At 37.8% G+C, this 14,853-nt stretch overlaps 2 protein-coding genes across 6 annotated transcripts in view; both read left to right on the top strand.

Moving 5' to 3' along the window:
- The window catches only part of LOC110836457 (fatty acid synthase-like), a 41,525-nt gene extending 34,611 nt beyond the window's left edge, over window positions 1-6,914 (top strand). Inside the window, exons 17-19 of the mRNA XM_087341532.1 lie at window positions 1,648-1,844; window positions 2,854-3,101; window positions 5,275-6,914. Coding sequence (XP_087197658.1) covers window positions 1,648-1,844; window positions 2,854-3,101; window positions 5,275-5,367 — 538 coding nt within the window. The 3' untranslated portion in view covers window positions 5,368-6,914. The remainder of the gene's footprint in view (window positions 1-1,647; window positions 1,845-2,853; window positions 3,102-5,274) is intronic.
- A 3,150-nt stretch (window positions 6,915-10,064) lies between these two features.
- Window positions 10,065-14,853, top strand: part of LOC147870956 (uncharacterized) — a 51,971-nt gene continuing 47,182 nt past the window's right edge. For all 5 annotated transcript variants that reach the window (XR_015532997.1, XR_015532996.1, XM_087341576.1 and 2 more), the window contains exons 1-2: window positions 10,065-10,171; window positions 12,077-14,288. The gene's annotated coding sequence lies outside the window, so the exon portion shown is untranslated. The remainder of the gene's footprint in view (window positions 10,172-12,076; window positions 14,289-14,853) is intronic.

The raw sequence follows: 14,853 nt of genomic DNA, 5'->3' as shown, positions 1-14,853 counted from the left end.
ACACATCAAAAATGATTACAGCATATACTGTATATAACTACAAACAATTTAGTAACAGGCATAGTTCACTTTAGAACTAAATTCTAGGTTCACATGGTGGAAAGCGCCATGATTCTCATCACTGCAGTTTATATCCTGCTGCTGTCCATTCCATATTTAATACTACATTAAGTATTTGGAAATAGTATTATTCTTTCCTTCTGTTTCTCTGTTTTGTGGCCTATACTAACATCCAGTTCTTGTCCTTAGGTTTTGTCAGCTGCAGTTCAGTGTATAACTATGGCTTCCAGGAATGAGCTGTGTCAAATATTGTAAGTTTTAAAATGTTTTGGAAAATAATGCAGTTGTAATCTTTAGGGTAGTGTGTATTCAGGGTTTCCAGTAGCCTTATACAGAGCAGGCATTAGGTGGCAAGTGGGATGTGAAAGAGAGAACAGAAATCAGGACCTATGTTCCCTGCATGACCAGAGAAGAAATTGATATAACCAACTTAACTATGGAGGTGTGTGCAGATTAAGCACAGTCTGGCTTTACCATTTCCCCCCAAAACATCTACATAACCACCTCTCTCACTAAACAACAACTGAGTCCTCCCACCTGATCTACCCATATACTCAACAAAAACTTTTTTCTTAACCTATTCTCATAACCACGTGATCACTAAAACATTTTTCTGTAACTTCTTCTCCAAACCACTTGGCAATACATGTCATCACTCCTTTCCCAATCAAATGGTCACCAAAATTTCTTTCATCTCTTTTTTTTCCTAATAATGAAGTTTCTAGAACTTTTTCTCTCATGTCTCTCAGCTACATGGTCAACAGAACTGATCAACAGAATTTCTTTCATCACCTTATCTCCATACCATGTGACACAGAACAACTTTTTTCATCACCTATTTTCTTCGGTCACATACTTGTTACCAATTTGATAGCAGCCTACTAGTCTGCTCTACCAGTCAGGTCATTCAGAGACCACTCACCAAGTGCCCGCTCTGTACACAGCTTCCTAAAACATGCAATACACATTTACCCTGAAGAAGGAAAGTGCAAATGTTTGCCAAAATATTTGTAAATCTATATACTTAGAGATGGGGCTCATCCTTGAAAGCTGAAATTTTAAAATGACAGCTAGGTTTAACATGTAGCCTTGCAACTATAAAGGTATTTTATTGAATTTCTCACATACTGTTTGGATTAGAAAAGAAAATTATTGTATCAAAGCCTGTACTTTGTATCTAAAACAGTTTTTAGTGTTAACTAATTATAAAAAACAAACTTAAAAGTTTATTTAAGTCTTCAAGTGAAATGGGATACCTTATCAAAGGCATTCATTTATCCTTATTTTATAATGAGAATTCACAACATAAATTTTCATTAAAATCTATCTATTTATCAAGAGCAAAATTGGTCCACATTCAGGAACTGACACATGAGAAGGATCTCTATTCAATACTTTTTTATCTTCACATAAAGAATCCTCAACAATTTATTATTTAAAAGTTGAAATTTAGCTTAGAGCTTATTAAATCTATGATGAGGAAAGGTTAGCTTGACACTCATTGGTTACTGAGTGATGAGGCATTACATAGCAGTATAATTCTGGGTCATGGCTATAGAATCTATTTTCTCATGTATCCCTCTGCAGACAACAGACGAGGCTCAGGGTGAATACTACAGCCACCTTGAGCAACAACAAGCACAAAGCTGTGTTAGCTGCTATAGCCACTTCGTCACCTGAAGATCAGGCTACACCAATACGGACAACTTGCTTGATGTTCATACCAAGTTACATGAAAATTTATCACTTGGTTGAAAATCTATTTAGGCAGACAGAGACATGGACATGATACTAAGAGAATATTAGTGTGAAAAGGCTCGTTGAAATTACTTTTTTATTATTGTTATCCCATGCTGTCTTTCTTATTCTCTTTTAAATATTCCATACCTTTTTCTCCTTCCAAAACATTCCATTACAGAAAAATTATGAAATTAAACTGTAATTTGTGCTACGCTTACTATATTTTCTTCAAGGTCTACATCCATTTAAATAGAGTGAAGAAAAGCGTGAATGCTTGGAACTGTTTAATATGGTACAGATTATTATATACAGAATGCCCCTGAACAGGTTGTCCATAGCTTAACTATGTGCTCTTGGAGATAATTTGAGCCAAGAAGTTCAAATAAACGTGGGTCTGATCTGCAATGAGTTGCTGTGACCGTCATAATTAGGGTATATTGTAATCACAACCTCAGATTTCAAATTCAGTTTCTTACAAAACTCTTTCCAATCTTGAGTAGGTTCTTGTATTTCCAGGCTACTAGAGAGTGTGGGTTTATGTAACTGGTCCTGTGTTGAAGAATTGTACTACCTGTTCACATATACTTGATTCATCAGGTTGCTGTCATTGATTTTTGCATTGGTTTTTAATTGTTTCATATCTAGACATTTTAGCCTGTTAAAATGTTATCTATTACAGACAGTTCATGAATGGTTTTTATGGATCTTGTAGTGAGAATCCTACACGTTCTTTGATAGGTTAGGGGAAACCTTATCCTGTTGAACTATCCAAGTAATTTGGTTTTTCTACATTTATGGTTTTGGGTTTCTGGGTTATCCCCCATATTATTCAAAACCCTATTGGTATCCAAATAGATGTATTTGGGTATTGTTTTTCTTTAGGTCCAAGATGAGTTCTGTGACTAGTTGAACTACGTAAACTTAAAAACCCATCACCTTTCTAATAATATTTGGATGCGTTATAAATGTTATACTATTTATTAATTATATAATAATTTTAATTAAAAAATAAACATGTAGGTATGTGACATGGGACAGTGTTGCCACTTACAGGTGGCTTGGGAGGCTTTGGTCTGGAGCTGGCTGACTGGCTTGTGTTACGAGGCGCTCGTAAACTGGTGCTGACATCTCGTAAAGGTATCAAGACTGGTTACCAGAGTTTGCGTGTCAGGATATGGCGCAGCTGTGGTGTAAGAGTAGTCATCTCTCTGGCTGACATTACCATGAAGAGTGGTGTAAGAGCTCTACTGTCAGATGCAAAGAAGCTGGGACAAGTTGATGCCATATTTAACCTGGCTGTGGTGAGTGCTGAAATTTTTCACATTTTGAAATATCATATTGGTTAAACCAGAGAATAACTAACACATGGCTGTCAGTTAAAACCAAGAACAGTTATGCTGAAGTGTAAGATGATTATGTAATTATTTCTGCATTCAGAGTGCTGCTTCTAAATGAAAGGAAAGATCTGAGAAAGAATTTGGTACAATTAAGAGTATTAGGAATAAATTTATAAGCATGTGTTAACTCTGTTTCTCATATGTGCAAGCACTGATATATATGTGACTTGAAAGCTTCCAAAGAAATTAGCATATTTTGAATAATCTAATGCATCAGACTTAGTTGATCTATTATTAATATAAACAGAATCTTGTAAGACTTGAGGTTCTCACAGCGGTGAGTATGAAGATTTCTGTCTTCTGGGTTGTTGCGCTGTGTAGTCTGGTCGATGTTAACCAACGTTTCAGAGGTCATACTGCCTCCGTCATCAGCGCAATAACCCAGAAGACAGAAATCTTCAAACAGAATCTTGTCAGTAGTCAGATTCTGTTTACATATTACCTTAAAAGCACAGTAAGCAAAGATTATGTGTCTATGATTCTGATTCTGTACGTACTCAAGAAGAAATGATATAAAATTAACCAAATAGGCAGGAGAACAAATCTGTGAACGTTATGTCATCAGCTTCATATTGTATCACTCTTGTTGTTACCTTAGAAATACCAAGACTGAAATGTAGCTGTCTTCATGGAGAAGAGTAATTTTTGAGAAGCTAATGTTACACTCAGCTAGTCAAAAATTTCCCCACTTTTTTAACCTTATGATTCATTACTGTGTTTACAAGATCCCACAAAAGGTAGCTATATTTTTGGATTTCGCTAAATATGTTTTATTGTTTTGGACAACCTTGTGTATCTGGTCACTGCTTTTACTTGAGTGTGGGGCTTTTTCATTTTACTTCTATTTTCATTCAGAAATGAATGGCTAACAAATAAATGCATAACACTCTGACCATTTCTGGGAAGATTGATCTTTGACTAAGCGTAGCTCCACACGCTATGTGGAGACGAATGGCCAGGTTCAGGTCTCAGTCTCTAAGGAAAAGAGCCTGATTACCCATTGGTTGGGATGAGCCGGGATAGCTCAGTCAGTATAGTGACTAGCTACGGGCTGGACGACCGGGGTTCGATCCCCGACGGGGGCAGAGGATTTTTCCTCTAGCCTCTGCGTCCAGACCGGCTCTGGGGCCCACCCAGCCTCCTCTACAATGGGTACTGTGGTCCTTTCCCGGGGGTAAAGCCGGCCGGGGCGTGATGCTGACCACTCACCCCCATCTAGTGCTGAGGTCAAGGAAGAGAGGAGCTATACCGCCTCTCCCCCCAAACGCCTACATGGCGTATAGTGGGACAAACTTTAATTTACTGTTTACCCATTGGTTGGGAGGCTGAGTGGGCATCAGAGACATAATTTATTTGGTGACAAAGATAAAAATCTCTACTGGTGCTGCAAATTTAACTCTGGTCATCCAGCTGGTAGCGTTGGGGATAGCCGACTTTTAAACAGAAGTTAATAAATCTCACAACATAATCATGAAAGAGTTTCTTTTGCTTGCATGGAAGCAAAAGAAACTCCAGATATGCAAATTTCTTACAAATGAACGGCTTGTGATGCTGGTTTTAATCTTTAATAAGTATGTTGGAGACTAATAACTGTGGAGCACACAGCATCTGTGAGACAAATATTCAGTGATGGAAGAAGGTTAAAGGACAGTTACTATGTGTAGGTTGTGTAGACCTAAAATGGGTCACTATAAAGAAGTAGAAGAAAGTTAAGTTTGTGTAGAAAAATTCTGTATATAAGAATTTTATTGGAGGATGTAATATAAATATTTTTCTTCAGAATTTACCAATTGGAGAGGTGGTCAGTAAATAGCTGAGTACCATCACTCTTGGTCTGTTTGCATAATACTCTGTAAAGAATTGAAATTCCTAACCATTGATTAATAGCCAATAAGTAGAAAGGTTGTTTCCTTCTGAGAGACTGAGTTTTGTGTTCCAATGCTAATGAAATCCTTATTCTGCCATGACTCATTTACCAGGACATAGGGTGTACCACAAGAACATAAGTAAGAGTGACTGTTGAAAATATTTCGCTACCTGTTTTGATACTGAAAGAAACATCTGGGCATTATTACAGGTGTTGCGAGGCAGACTTCACAGCTTCCGCAGGACCCAAGGCACTTGCAACACATCACCTGGATGTATTGTCTCGCCAGATGTTTGTTCCTGAGGGCGCAACTGTTATTGTAAATTATTAATTGGAAGTTTTGAAGCTTTTAATGCTTATTCAGCAGAGGATCATAATGTTCTAGCAGTTCGAAAGATTCTGTACAATTACTTCTGTCAAGGGGCAACTCAGATTATTCTTGACCTCTCAATGGCAGTTCTTGATCTGGCAAGTCGTGTCACCCATTTCAAAATTTTTCTCAGTTTTTACAAACTCTTTTATTATATTCTGAACTACTAAATGTAAGTTTGATCTCCAGAAGCTCATAATTTCTTTGGTGGCTTAAATAAAGAATGACGAGCGTGTACTGTAAATGTTTTTGCCAAAGATTCATGTTTTTCTTTTCTTTTCGTGAAGCACGTAAGTCATATGGTTGTTAAAGGGCCCCTGAAATTCAAAACATTTCAACTTTTTTGAAACATCAAGCATTGCCAGCAAATCAGTTTTTCTCAGATTGTTGCAAGCTGTTAACCATTGGTAAAAATAATATTGCAAAACAAAGGTTCCCGGTGTACATTTTGTTTTCCTTATATTCACTCTTTGGGTTGTATGTAGGTTGGCAGTGTCTCCCATATTTTAATGTTTTTAGTTTCTCCAAGAATGTTCTTCTTGACAATAGTTTTTCTAAAAAAACATGCAATAGCATTTCTATCTAGTTTCCAAAAACTGACTGTTAGTAACAAAGGGTTTTAGGATGCCAAAAATAATATTCTTAAAACAAAGGGACTAATTTACTGTCATTACAAGAAAGGAAAAGTACTTGCACAGTACACAGCTCAACTGAGATATTTTTTGGTGAGGACCACACAGTCTACCCATGTTTAAAGGGCAAATTCTCTAAGTTTCCTTGATTGCGAGGCACAAATGAATGCGAAGCCTGGAAACTCTGATCCTCTAGTGCATGAAAACATGATCAAATGATGTAGCAGTTAAGTTGCATAATTCATAAAGCCAAGTCCAAGCAAACAGTAAAGCTTGTGCGGAATGGAGAAGAGAAAGCATCTCATATTCCTCCAGTTTTAGTGGACTGGTGGCACAACTACTAGCCAGATCACTGAGGTCAATACCCCTATCCATTTCACATACCTGCATTTATCCTGAAAGAAGAAAGTGGTGTATGTTAATGTTTTGCTACTCAAACAGTCCTTAAGAAGTATACTTATAATTACTGTTCTCCACTGCTACCATCATCAGCTGATTTGACATGGTCAGGATTGCTGTCACATGAGTGGTCGTCCTCTGTGCCATCAACTTCTTAAAACTCTTTTTCAAGTTAACACAGGCAGCATGAATGCCCGTTCACTTTTTATCAACGTGCAAAACTGTTAAGTGTTGAGCCACTTGATTTTAGTTGTTGGTGTGAATGAATGCTTTCAAAAATTCTACCATCGCTTGTTTTGTCTTTCATTGCAGCTTCAAATGGCTTATGTATAGATGCAGCATGCATGTCCATTTCTCCAGGGATGACAACTTGATTTATATTTCTGATTCTTCCGTCATATGGGGAAAGTACCTGTGTACACTGAAGTTGTGCTTGGCTTGGCTTCTGGGTATGTTAATGAATTATGTTGCCAAATTTCTTACAAATAAGCCTTATATCCAAAGTTTGGCTTTATTTTCACTCTCTTGGAAGGAAATGCATGGGGTATTTAAGAAAATGTGGTAACATTAGGAGACAGATTACATATACAGATTGTGGTCTTCTGGTTTATGACACTATGCAGTCACGTTGCCATTGTTTTCTAGGAATGTGAAGATGGAGGCAGTATGTACCTTTGAAATGGTAGTAACCACCTATAAGACTACACGTTGTTGTAGTCCAGAAGACCACCACCAGATCTCTAATTGATGTGAAGACCTCGGATATCACGTAGCTGATGTGTAAATCACCAAAAGGACTGAGGACCGAAAACTTTTGAAATATAATGGAAAATTAAAGTACTGAAATACAAATATATTGTCTATATGTCACAGGATGGCTTACCACAGGCCCTGTCATTGTCATCTTGTCCATCATGGCTCGTGCATTCGGTGTTGTGTTAGCAGTTGAAGCAGACGTGTGCTCTGGGTGTGTAGGTGTGTCAGGCCAGACAGGGCAATTGGCTGTGGCTAAACTGATGAGTGACTGAGGTATGTATCATTCATTCATTTAAAGAGAGTCTTTTCTTACACCTGCATTAAATTTCATATCTTGTTAATTTAAGTTACAAGAACCGTTTTCCTTGTGAATCCACATGGCTATCCAACGGTTAGAATGCAAAACATAAAATCTGATAAGAGTCTGAAGGTTGTTGGTGATGCTGCACTTAGTCTATTATCTGATTCATAAAATAATAAAACTACAATATTTTGGGAGCTGAATTTTGCTTCCATCTCCGTGTAAAGAAGGAGAAGAGGATATACCAGGTCTGAGGCTAGCTCCACTAGGGGGCCAACAGATAGGATTTCTGCCCTCTTCCCCTTTCATACCAGAAGACAGAAGTAAAATCCAGACTTCAAAATGTTGTAGTTTTATTACTTTTTAATTTGATGATAAACAAAGTGCAAAATAATAATTTTACATATATCATCATCAGAGTCCGATTGCATTTTGTTTTGTATTCAGACCTTTGTATAGAAGTGTGGATTCACAAGGAAATGGTTCTTGTAGGGTTACACTAACAGAAAAAATGATGACACAGTTTTAATCATGCAATTGAATGGCATGGTATAATAAATTATTCTCAAGCTACCACCCGTGTAAGGTGGCTTAATGAAGAAAACCCCAGTGTTTCAAGAATATTCCTTGTCTTCACCCTCAGGGTACCCTGATTCTCCAATCATTGGTGCTTTATTCATTAAACCAACTTACACTGCTGATAGCCCAAGAAGAGTTTATTATGCTTCTTCTTAAAGTGCCCATCCGTTCCGGATGTTGCCGATCAGCATAGCAATTTTAGCTTTATTGGCTGCTACTTGAAACAGCCCTCCAGTTTACATCGAGAACCAAGTTTTTAGGTTCTGAAGCCAGGAGATTCTTGGCCTGCCAGGTCCCCTCTTTCCGAATACTTTTCCCTGGATTATCAGCTGAAGCAGCCCGCATCCTTCACAATTTCTCATGATATCACCAAAATATTCCAACTTTCTCTTTTTATCTTGTTAACAACCTCGACGTCTTTGCAGAGTTTCTCGAGAACTTTTTTGTTGCTTACACGGTCAATTCAGAAAATTCTGAGAATATGTCGGTACAACCACATTTCGAAGGCCTCCAACTTTTTTGAAGAAGCGTCGGTCAATGTCCATGATTCGGCGCCATATAAAAACACAGAGAGAATATAACATCTGAGTAGTCTTAACTTGGTGTTTAAGTTTAAGTCTCGACTCCTGAACATTGATCCCATTTTGCTGAAAGTGGCTCTGGCTTTTTCGATACAGCACTTTATTTCCAAGGAGTGATCCCACTGGTCATTAATTGTGCTGCCCAAGTATGTATATTTCGATACTCTTTCCATTTTTGTATTATTAACTACCAGCTGACCGGGTAATACAGCATTTTTACTGATAATCATGAGCTTCGTTTTTTGGATGTTAAGATCTAAGCCGTGGTTAGTACTGGCCTTCACAATACGATCCATCAATTCTTGGAGACCTTAAAGAGAGTCGGCGAACACTACAGTATCGTCCGCGTACCGAATGTTATTTAATCGCTCTCCATTCACGACGACTTCAACGTTTACATTTTCCAATGCTTCTTCGAATATGTGTTCCAAAAAGAGATTGAATAGAATTGGAGATAGATTGCATCCGTGCCGAACACCATGCCTTATTCTTATGTCTTCTGAACTGACACCTTCCACCTTGATGTTAGCGGTTTGGTTCCAACAGAGGTTAACAATAACACGCAAATCTTTTCTATCAGTATCAGGACTTCCACCATCCTATCGTGTCGAATTCTATCGAAGTATTTAGGTAGTCATCTACATCACAGTTGACATCCCTGCAGCTCAGAAATAATACTTGGATCAAAAATAGTGCCTCCCTTGTTCCCAGTGCATTTCTAAATCCAAACTGGGTGCGAGTAATCTTTTCTTCGCCTAGCCTGTATATTTGTTTATGAATGATCTTCAGTAGTAATTATAATGTTAATACGTAATTTTGAAAGGAATATGATGTTTGAGTTACATCATGCTTAAATACCTCGAAGGAAATAGTCTTTCAAATATACAGCATGTATAATATATATCGTACAAAAAAGTCACTCCACAAATGCGATTTGCAATGGAAATCAATCTGCAAGAACCACACATAACCTACAAATCACATTCAATACCAACCTACAAACAGCTATGACTTTTAATACCAACACAACACATGGCAAGGAGCTCTGAACAAAATGGTCACACACATGACGTCACTTACGCAGCTGTCACTGATTGGATAGTGGCGCTATTCAACGCTAGTGGTATTGTAGCATGCTGTCAGTCGCCACCTTAACAGTAACAGTACGAAAACCAACTAGCCGTTTGTGTCAGGTTTAACATGTTATAGTCTGTTGTTTTATATTACGGCGACCAACAAAGGTGTTTGTTTTAACTACCTTCTGAAGACACTTTTTGACATTTTCTTGAATGTGAAAATGGATTTCAAACATAATTTACCTTTACAAGCTGATAAACTTTGTAGCCAACTGCAAGGCCATAATAAATTCTTTGTCAGTTCAGTTGTAAGGTGTAGACGAGGCTTACAAGAAGTGGCACACTCACAGAAGTATTTTGCAGACGTGTCCAAGTTATGTATCAGAGTCGGTTAACTCTCAAGCGGCCATGAGGTAAGCAAAAAAAATGTACAGAAACCTATGACCTTTATGAGTATTAACCAATTTATTAGTAGTTTCTTGAAATTCAAAGTTCATCTGACAGCAGGCAGAACTCTGGAACAGTTTTTTATAATTACTGTTTGGCATGTACCCTTTGAAATCATTTTGTGTCCCACATGTGACACACATACCACACTTTAAGAAATGCTGCTATAATTTTTTAAATAAATTAAAGTGACTTTTTTGCACAGTCCTGTAATCAGTGTTTCATCCAGACTCTTTTCTCTTCTTCCACATACGACATTTCTGCCTTTACAAAGAATATTTAAAGTGCCAAAGTGCAGTCTGAAAAAAAAGGAGTGTTAGTACATGTGTGTGGATAATGGTGAAATCCTCGAGGACCATGTTCGTGGACGTCTGTGCGTGACTGTGTCCCTTAGCACAAAATTTGTGTGTCGTTCACATTAAAACAACAGTGTTAACACACCTGCTTAAAATTAGAATATGTGAGATCTTAGGTTTTCACAGTGGCTAAAATGTGAATTGTGGTCTAATGGATTGTGAAGTCTTGTACTCTTTTACGTTTTACCAACATCTCAGAGAGATGTATCACCACCATCTTCTGGGTACAGATCTGAAGTTGGAGTTGTTGTGGTCCTCTGAAATATTGATAACCACCTGCAAGGCCATGACTTGAGTATGTGAGCTTGACATCCCTGGTGTGATCCAAGTCAAGAGTCTGTAGTTGTGGGGACACTGGTTCCTTTCTCTGGCCTCAGACTGGAACATTTCTGTTTTTATCATTGTAATGTACGAGGATGTAGAACCCATTCATTGGGTTCAAGACGGGTTCCAGTGGCATGCTCATGTGATCATGGTATTGAACCTCTGGATTCTGTGAAAGGCAGTCGGTGTAGTTGCCAGTGTGTGAAGATGAAATTGGTTTATTGTGTCAGACCTTGGACAGTTTTTCTTTCCAAAATGGGCAAAAGAGGTTTCTGTGTAATTTTTATTCTCCAGATTGTAATGCAACGAAGATGAGTAATTTTGCACCATACTAAATCTTTATTTTGTAGAGTTGAGTTTATTTACATTCCATAGATCCTTCTTAGGACTCAACCAAACGATGTAGAACATGTCATTTCATACAATATACATACACTTCAGAACTTTCAACACAAGTACAAGAACGTATTTCACATGTCAGTGTACATAAATTTTAGATTCTGCAATACAAGTATGAAAAATAATTTTACAAATTAATATACATAAACCTCAGAGTTTTAAATATAAATACAAAACTTGCTTTACATATACGTAGATTATGGATATAAAGCTTAAACATTTTCAGCAGAGATGAAATCATCTACAGAATAGAAGGATTGAGTGAAGAGGTAATCTTTCAATGCAGGCTTGAATACCTTTATATCATAATTTAGACTTTTAATTGTTGGTGGAAGATTATTAAACAACTTGATACCTGTATAGTACACTCCTTTCTGATATTTAGTAAAGTTAGCATTTGGCACATATAGGTCATGTTTACGTCTTGTATTTAAATTATGTGCATCTGTATTTCTTTTAAATTTATCCAAGTTTTCCACCACAAATAATAGCAAGCAGAGTATAAATTCACTTGCAAGTGGAAGTATATTAAATTTACGAGACAATTTTCTACAAGATACCCTGCTTTTGACACCAGCCATTATTCTAATTATTTTCTTTTGCATGTAAATGATATGAAAGCCTTATGTTACTGTTTGTTTAATTGTTCTGTTATTTGTTAGAGAAACATTGGCTGTTTGTATGTTTTTCTGTGCCACTAAGTTTAATGTGAGTAATGTTAGTCGGTTTAGTACTTTTTTTCTTTCTTTAAATAAAAACTTTGTTTTTGTGTCTGGTTTTGATGTTTTGCAGGTATGACTACTAAAGGAGGCAGTAGAATTACAAGAAAAACTGGCACAAGAGAGTATACTGCCATACATGAAGAACTTCTTAAGGCGAAAGAAGATTTGAAATTCATGGCTCTCAATGAGGAGGAGCACAAGTCAGAGTTTGAAACACTTGAAAAGAGAATTCAAGTATTCCAGTCACAGAATAAATCGTTAAGGGCTCAGATTCCTCATAAAGTACCAGAACTCTTAACTAGGGAATGTCTTCCACGGCAGCACGGAGAAGATTTAATCTTAAAACTTTGCGTACCGTGTAGTGTATTAGAATATAAATAAGCACACAAACAACTATTAACACTCTAAAGAAGACACTAGTGCCATATGCATTTCAACCTTAAAAGGTCATCATCAGGGAAATCAATTCATTTAATTAAATGGCTCAAACTTGAGTTATAAAATAAATAATGATCAGTACATTTGACGAAAAACAATTTAAGCAACACTGCACCAAATGTTGTTATTCATAGGAATAGACTCTGCACTTAGCTGGTGGTCCGGTGGCCGTAGCTGGTCTGCGGCAAGCTGTAGTTTCGTCGTCCATACCTGTGAACTCCAGAACATTGGGCGAGAGACTGTCAGTTGGAATGCGTGGGTATATACAGGATGGCGCACGAAATGATGACCAAATTGTTTTAATGATAAATCAGCAACCACATTACGGATGAAGTTTTCTGTCATGTGGGTAAGTGCAGTAGTTCATGGAGATACCATTAGGTGGTATATGCATCACCTAGCTAACGCAAGGTGATTATGTCGCAGTTTCCCGCCAGTATGCAGAAGAAGGCAGACAAGGGAAGACTTACGGTTCAGTTTTCTTTTTTGCGGAAACAAAAAGTATTGTGGAAACGCAGAGACGGTTTCATGCCCATTTTGGTACGCGGTGGGCCCCTGCTCCAAAAACTATTCAGACTTCATCAGCAGTTTCAACAGGATGGTACAGTGTCGGAAAAGAAATGTGGACGTGCCGCAAGTGTGTGTAACCCACAGAACATTGAAGCTGTCAGAGTAGCCATGCAAAGAAGCCCGGTTTGCCGTTAAATACACAGTGGTTTATGCAAGATTTGACTACACCACACACAGCAAACGTTGTCTTGGACTTCCTGCACGACACTTTCGGTACATGTGTGATTTCCCACCGATATTCTGCTCGCCACGGATGTGGACAGAACTGGGCACCCAATAGTCCGGACATAAACCCCTGCGACTTCTTCCTTTGGGGTTACCTTAAGGAAAAACTGTTCCCAAAAAAACCTGCCCCAATCATGCAGCTCAGGGCTTTGATTGTTTAAATGTATGGTGAAATTTCGGAGGATATGTGCCATCGAGCATCACGAACGTAGTCGTTCGTGTTTCGGAAGTTGCACGACAGAACGGTGGTCATATTGAGCATGTAAGCCATAAAGGATAAATCTCCACGAATTGTTTCTTTTGTGTTCATAGATATATATGTCCCATTATATGAATGTTAAAGCCTTTATTTAAACTTTCAATCGGGTAACATTTCGTGCACCATCCTTTATAAGCTTGAAATCAGGGTGGCCAACTATTGAAAAAGATCCATTCATGTTGTGAAGGCAGTCCTTCTTAATGACACGCACAAGTCAGAAGGCATGATTACAGAACAGGACAGAAAGAATCTTTAAAGGCAAAGGTAGCAGAACAGCAAAATGAGATAAACAGGAAGAATGGGGCACTGGACCAATACGAAAGAAAGTTATTGTACAAGAAAGAATTACAGTACGAATTTGGAATTAAAGGCAAAGGGGGAGGGAAGAAGAAGATAACAGATGCATGATGCTTACAAATGAAAATTTGAGAGCGGAATTAGACGACCTTGTGAAGAAACACCATGACCTCAAAACTACATCTGAGGAGATTAAGTTACTTGTTTTGCAGAGGGAAGTCAAAAGGGCAGAGAAAGATGGTCTTTTCCTGACTTTCGAAGACCTCTTAACGAGTGCGGCTGATTTGAAACAGCTGATAGAAAGAGCCAAAACGGAACATGAACATAAAGGTGTCAAGCAGCTGGCGTGTGGTCTGACAGAGGATAACACACAAGGTCCTTTCCAGAAACTGGTAGCAGCTCCTAAAGATGACAACACAGCAGACAAATGCACATGTGTTGAACACTGGGACAGAACATCACCTGCTAACCCTACACACAGGACTCTTAACAGGTGATTAGTTGTTTTCTGTGTATAGTTTTATAGATTCCTTGTTCTGTCCATCGTACAAGACATGATTTCTGATTGTGTAATAAATTAAAATAAAATTTTCGTAATGACTGTCAGGATGCGTAGTTTCTGGAACATATTCTAAGTAGCGTGATATTAGATTTTACATGTTTAAGTGCATGCCAGGTTAAGAAGTTCAGGTACTTTAGCTAAACCCATCTGCTTTGTCACTTGCCGTTAGAGAGGGAAGGTATGCCAGTACTAAGTACATTCTTGTTCTTGGTCTCTCTCTTTTAAGAAGTGATTACGCAGTGTCTTTTTAAACATTCAACAGTAACCTCACATATATGGCTCATATCTCTGCACTGATCTGTTATGAAATTTTGAAATATAAAATAGAGTTTCATGGTTCCCTTTGTGTCTGTTCTTGCATTGTGCGTACACTACCAGTTTCATCATTGTTTGTATTACTCTGATATCTTTAAAAGAGTACAAATTATGAAGCTTCCTGCTGTGTAAATTATTTTATCCTTTGTTGTTTTTTTTTGCGTGTTCTAGGTTGCATGGA

Source organism: Zootermopsis nevadensis, unplaced genomic scaffold (genome assembly GCF_977971745.1).
Source record: "Zootermopsis nevadensis isolate Lab colony 2312 unplaced genomic scaffold, Znev_1.0 Znev_ptg000082l, whole genome shotgun sequence".
Taxonomy (NCBI): Eukaryota; Metazoa; Arthropoda; class Insecta; order Blattodea; family Termopsidae; genus Zootermopsis; species Zootermopsis nevadensis.
This window is presented reverse-complemented; position numbering and strand designations above follow the sequence as displayed.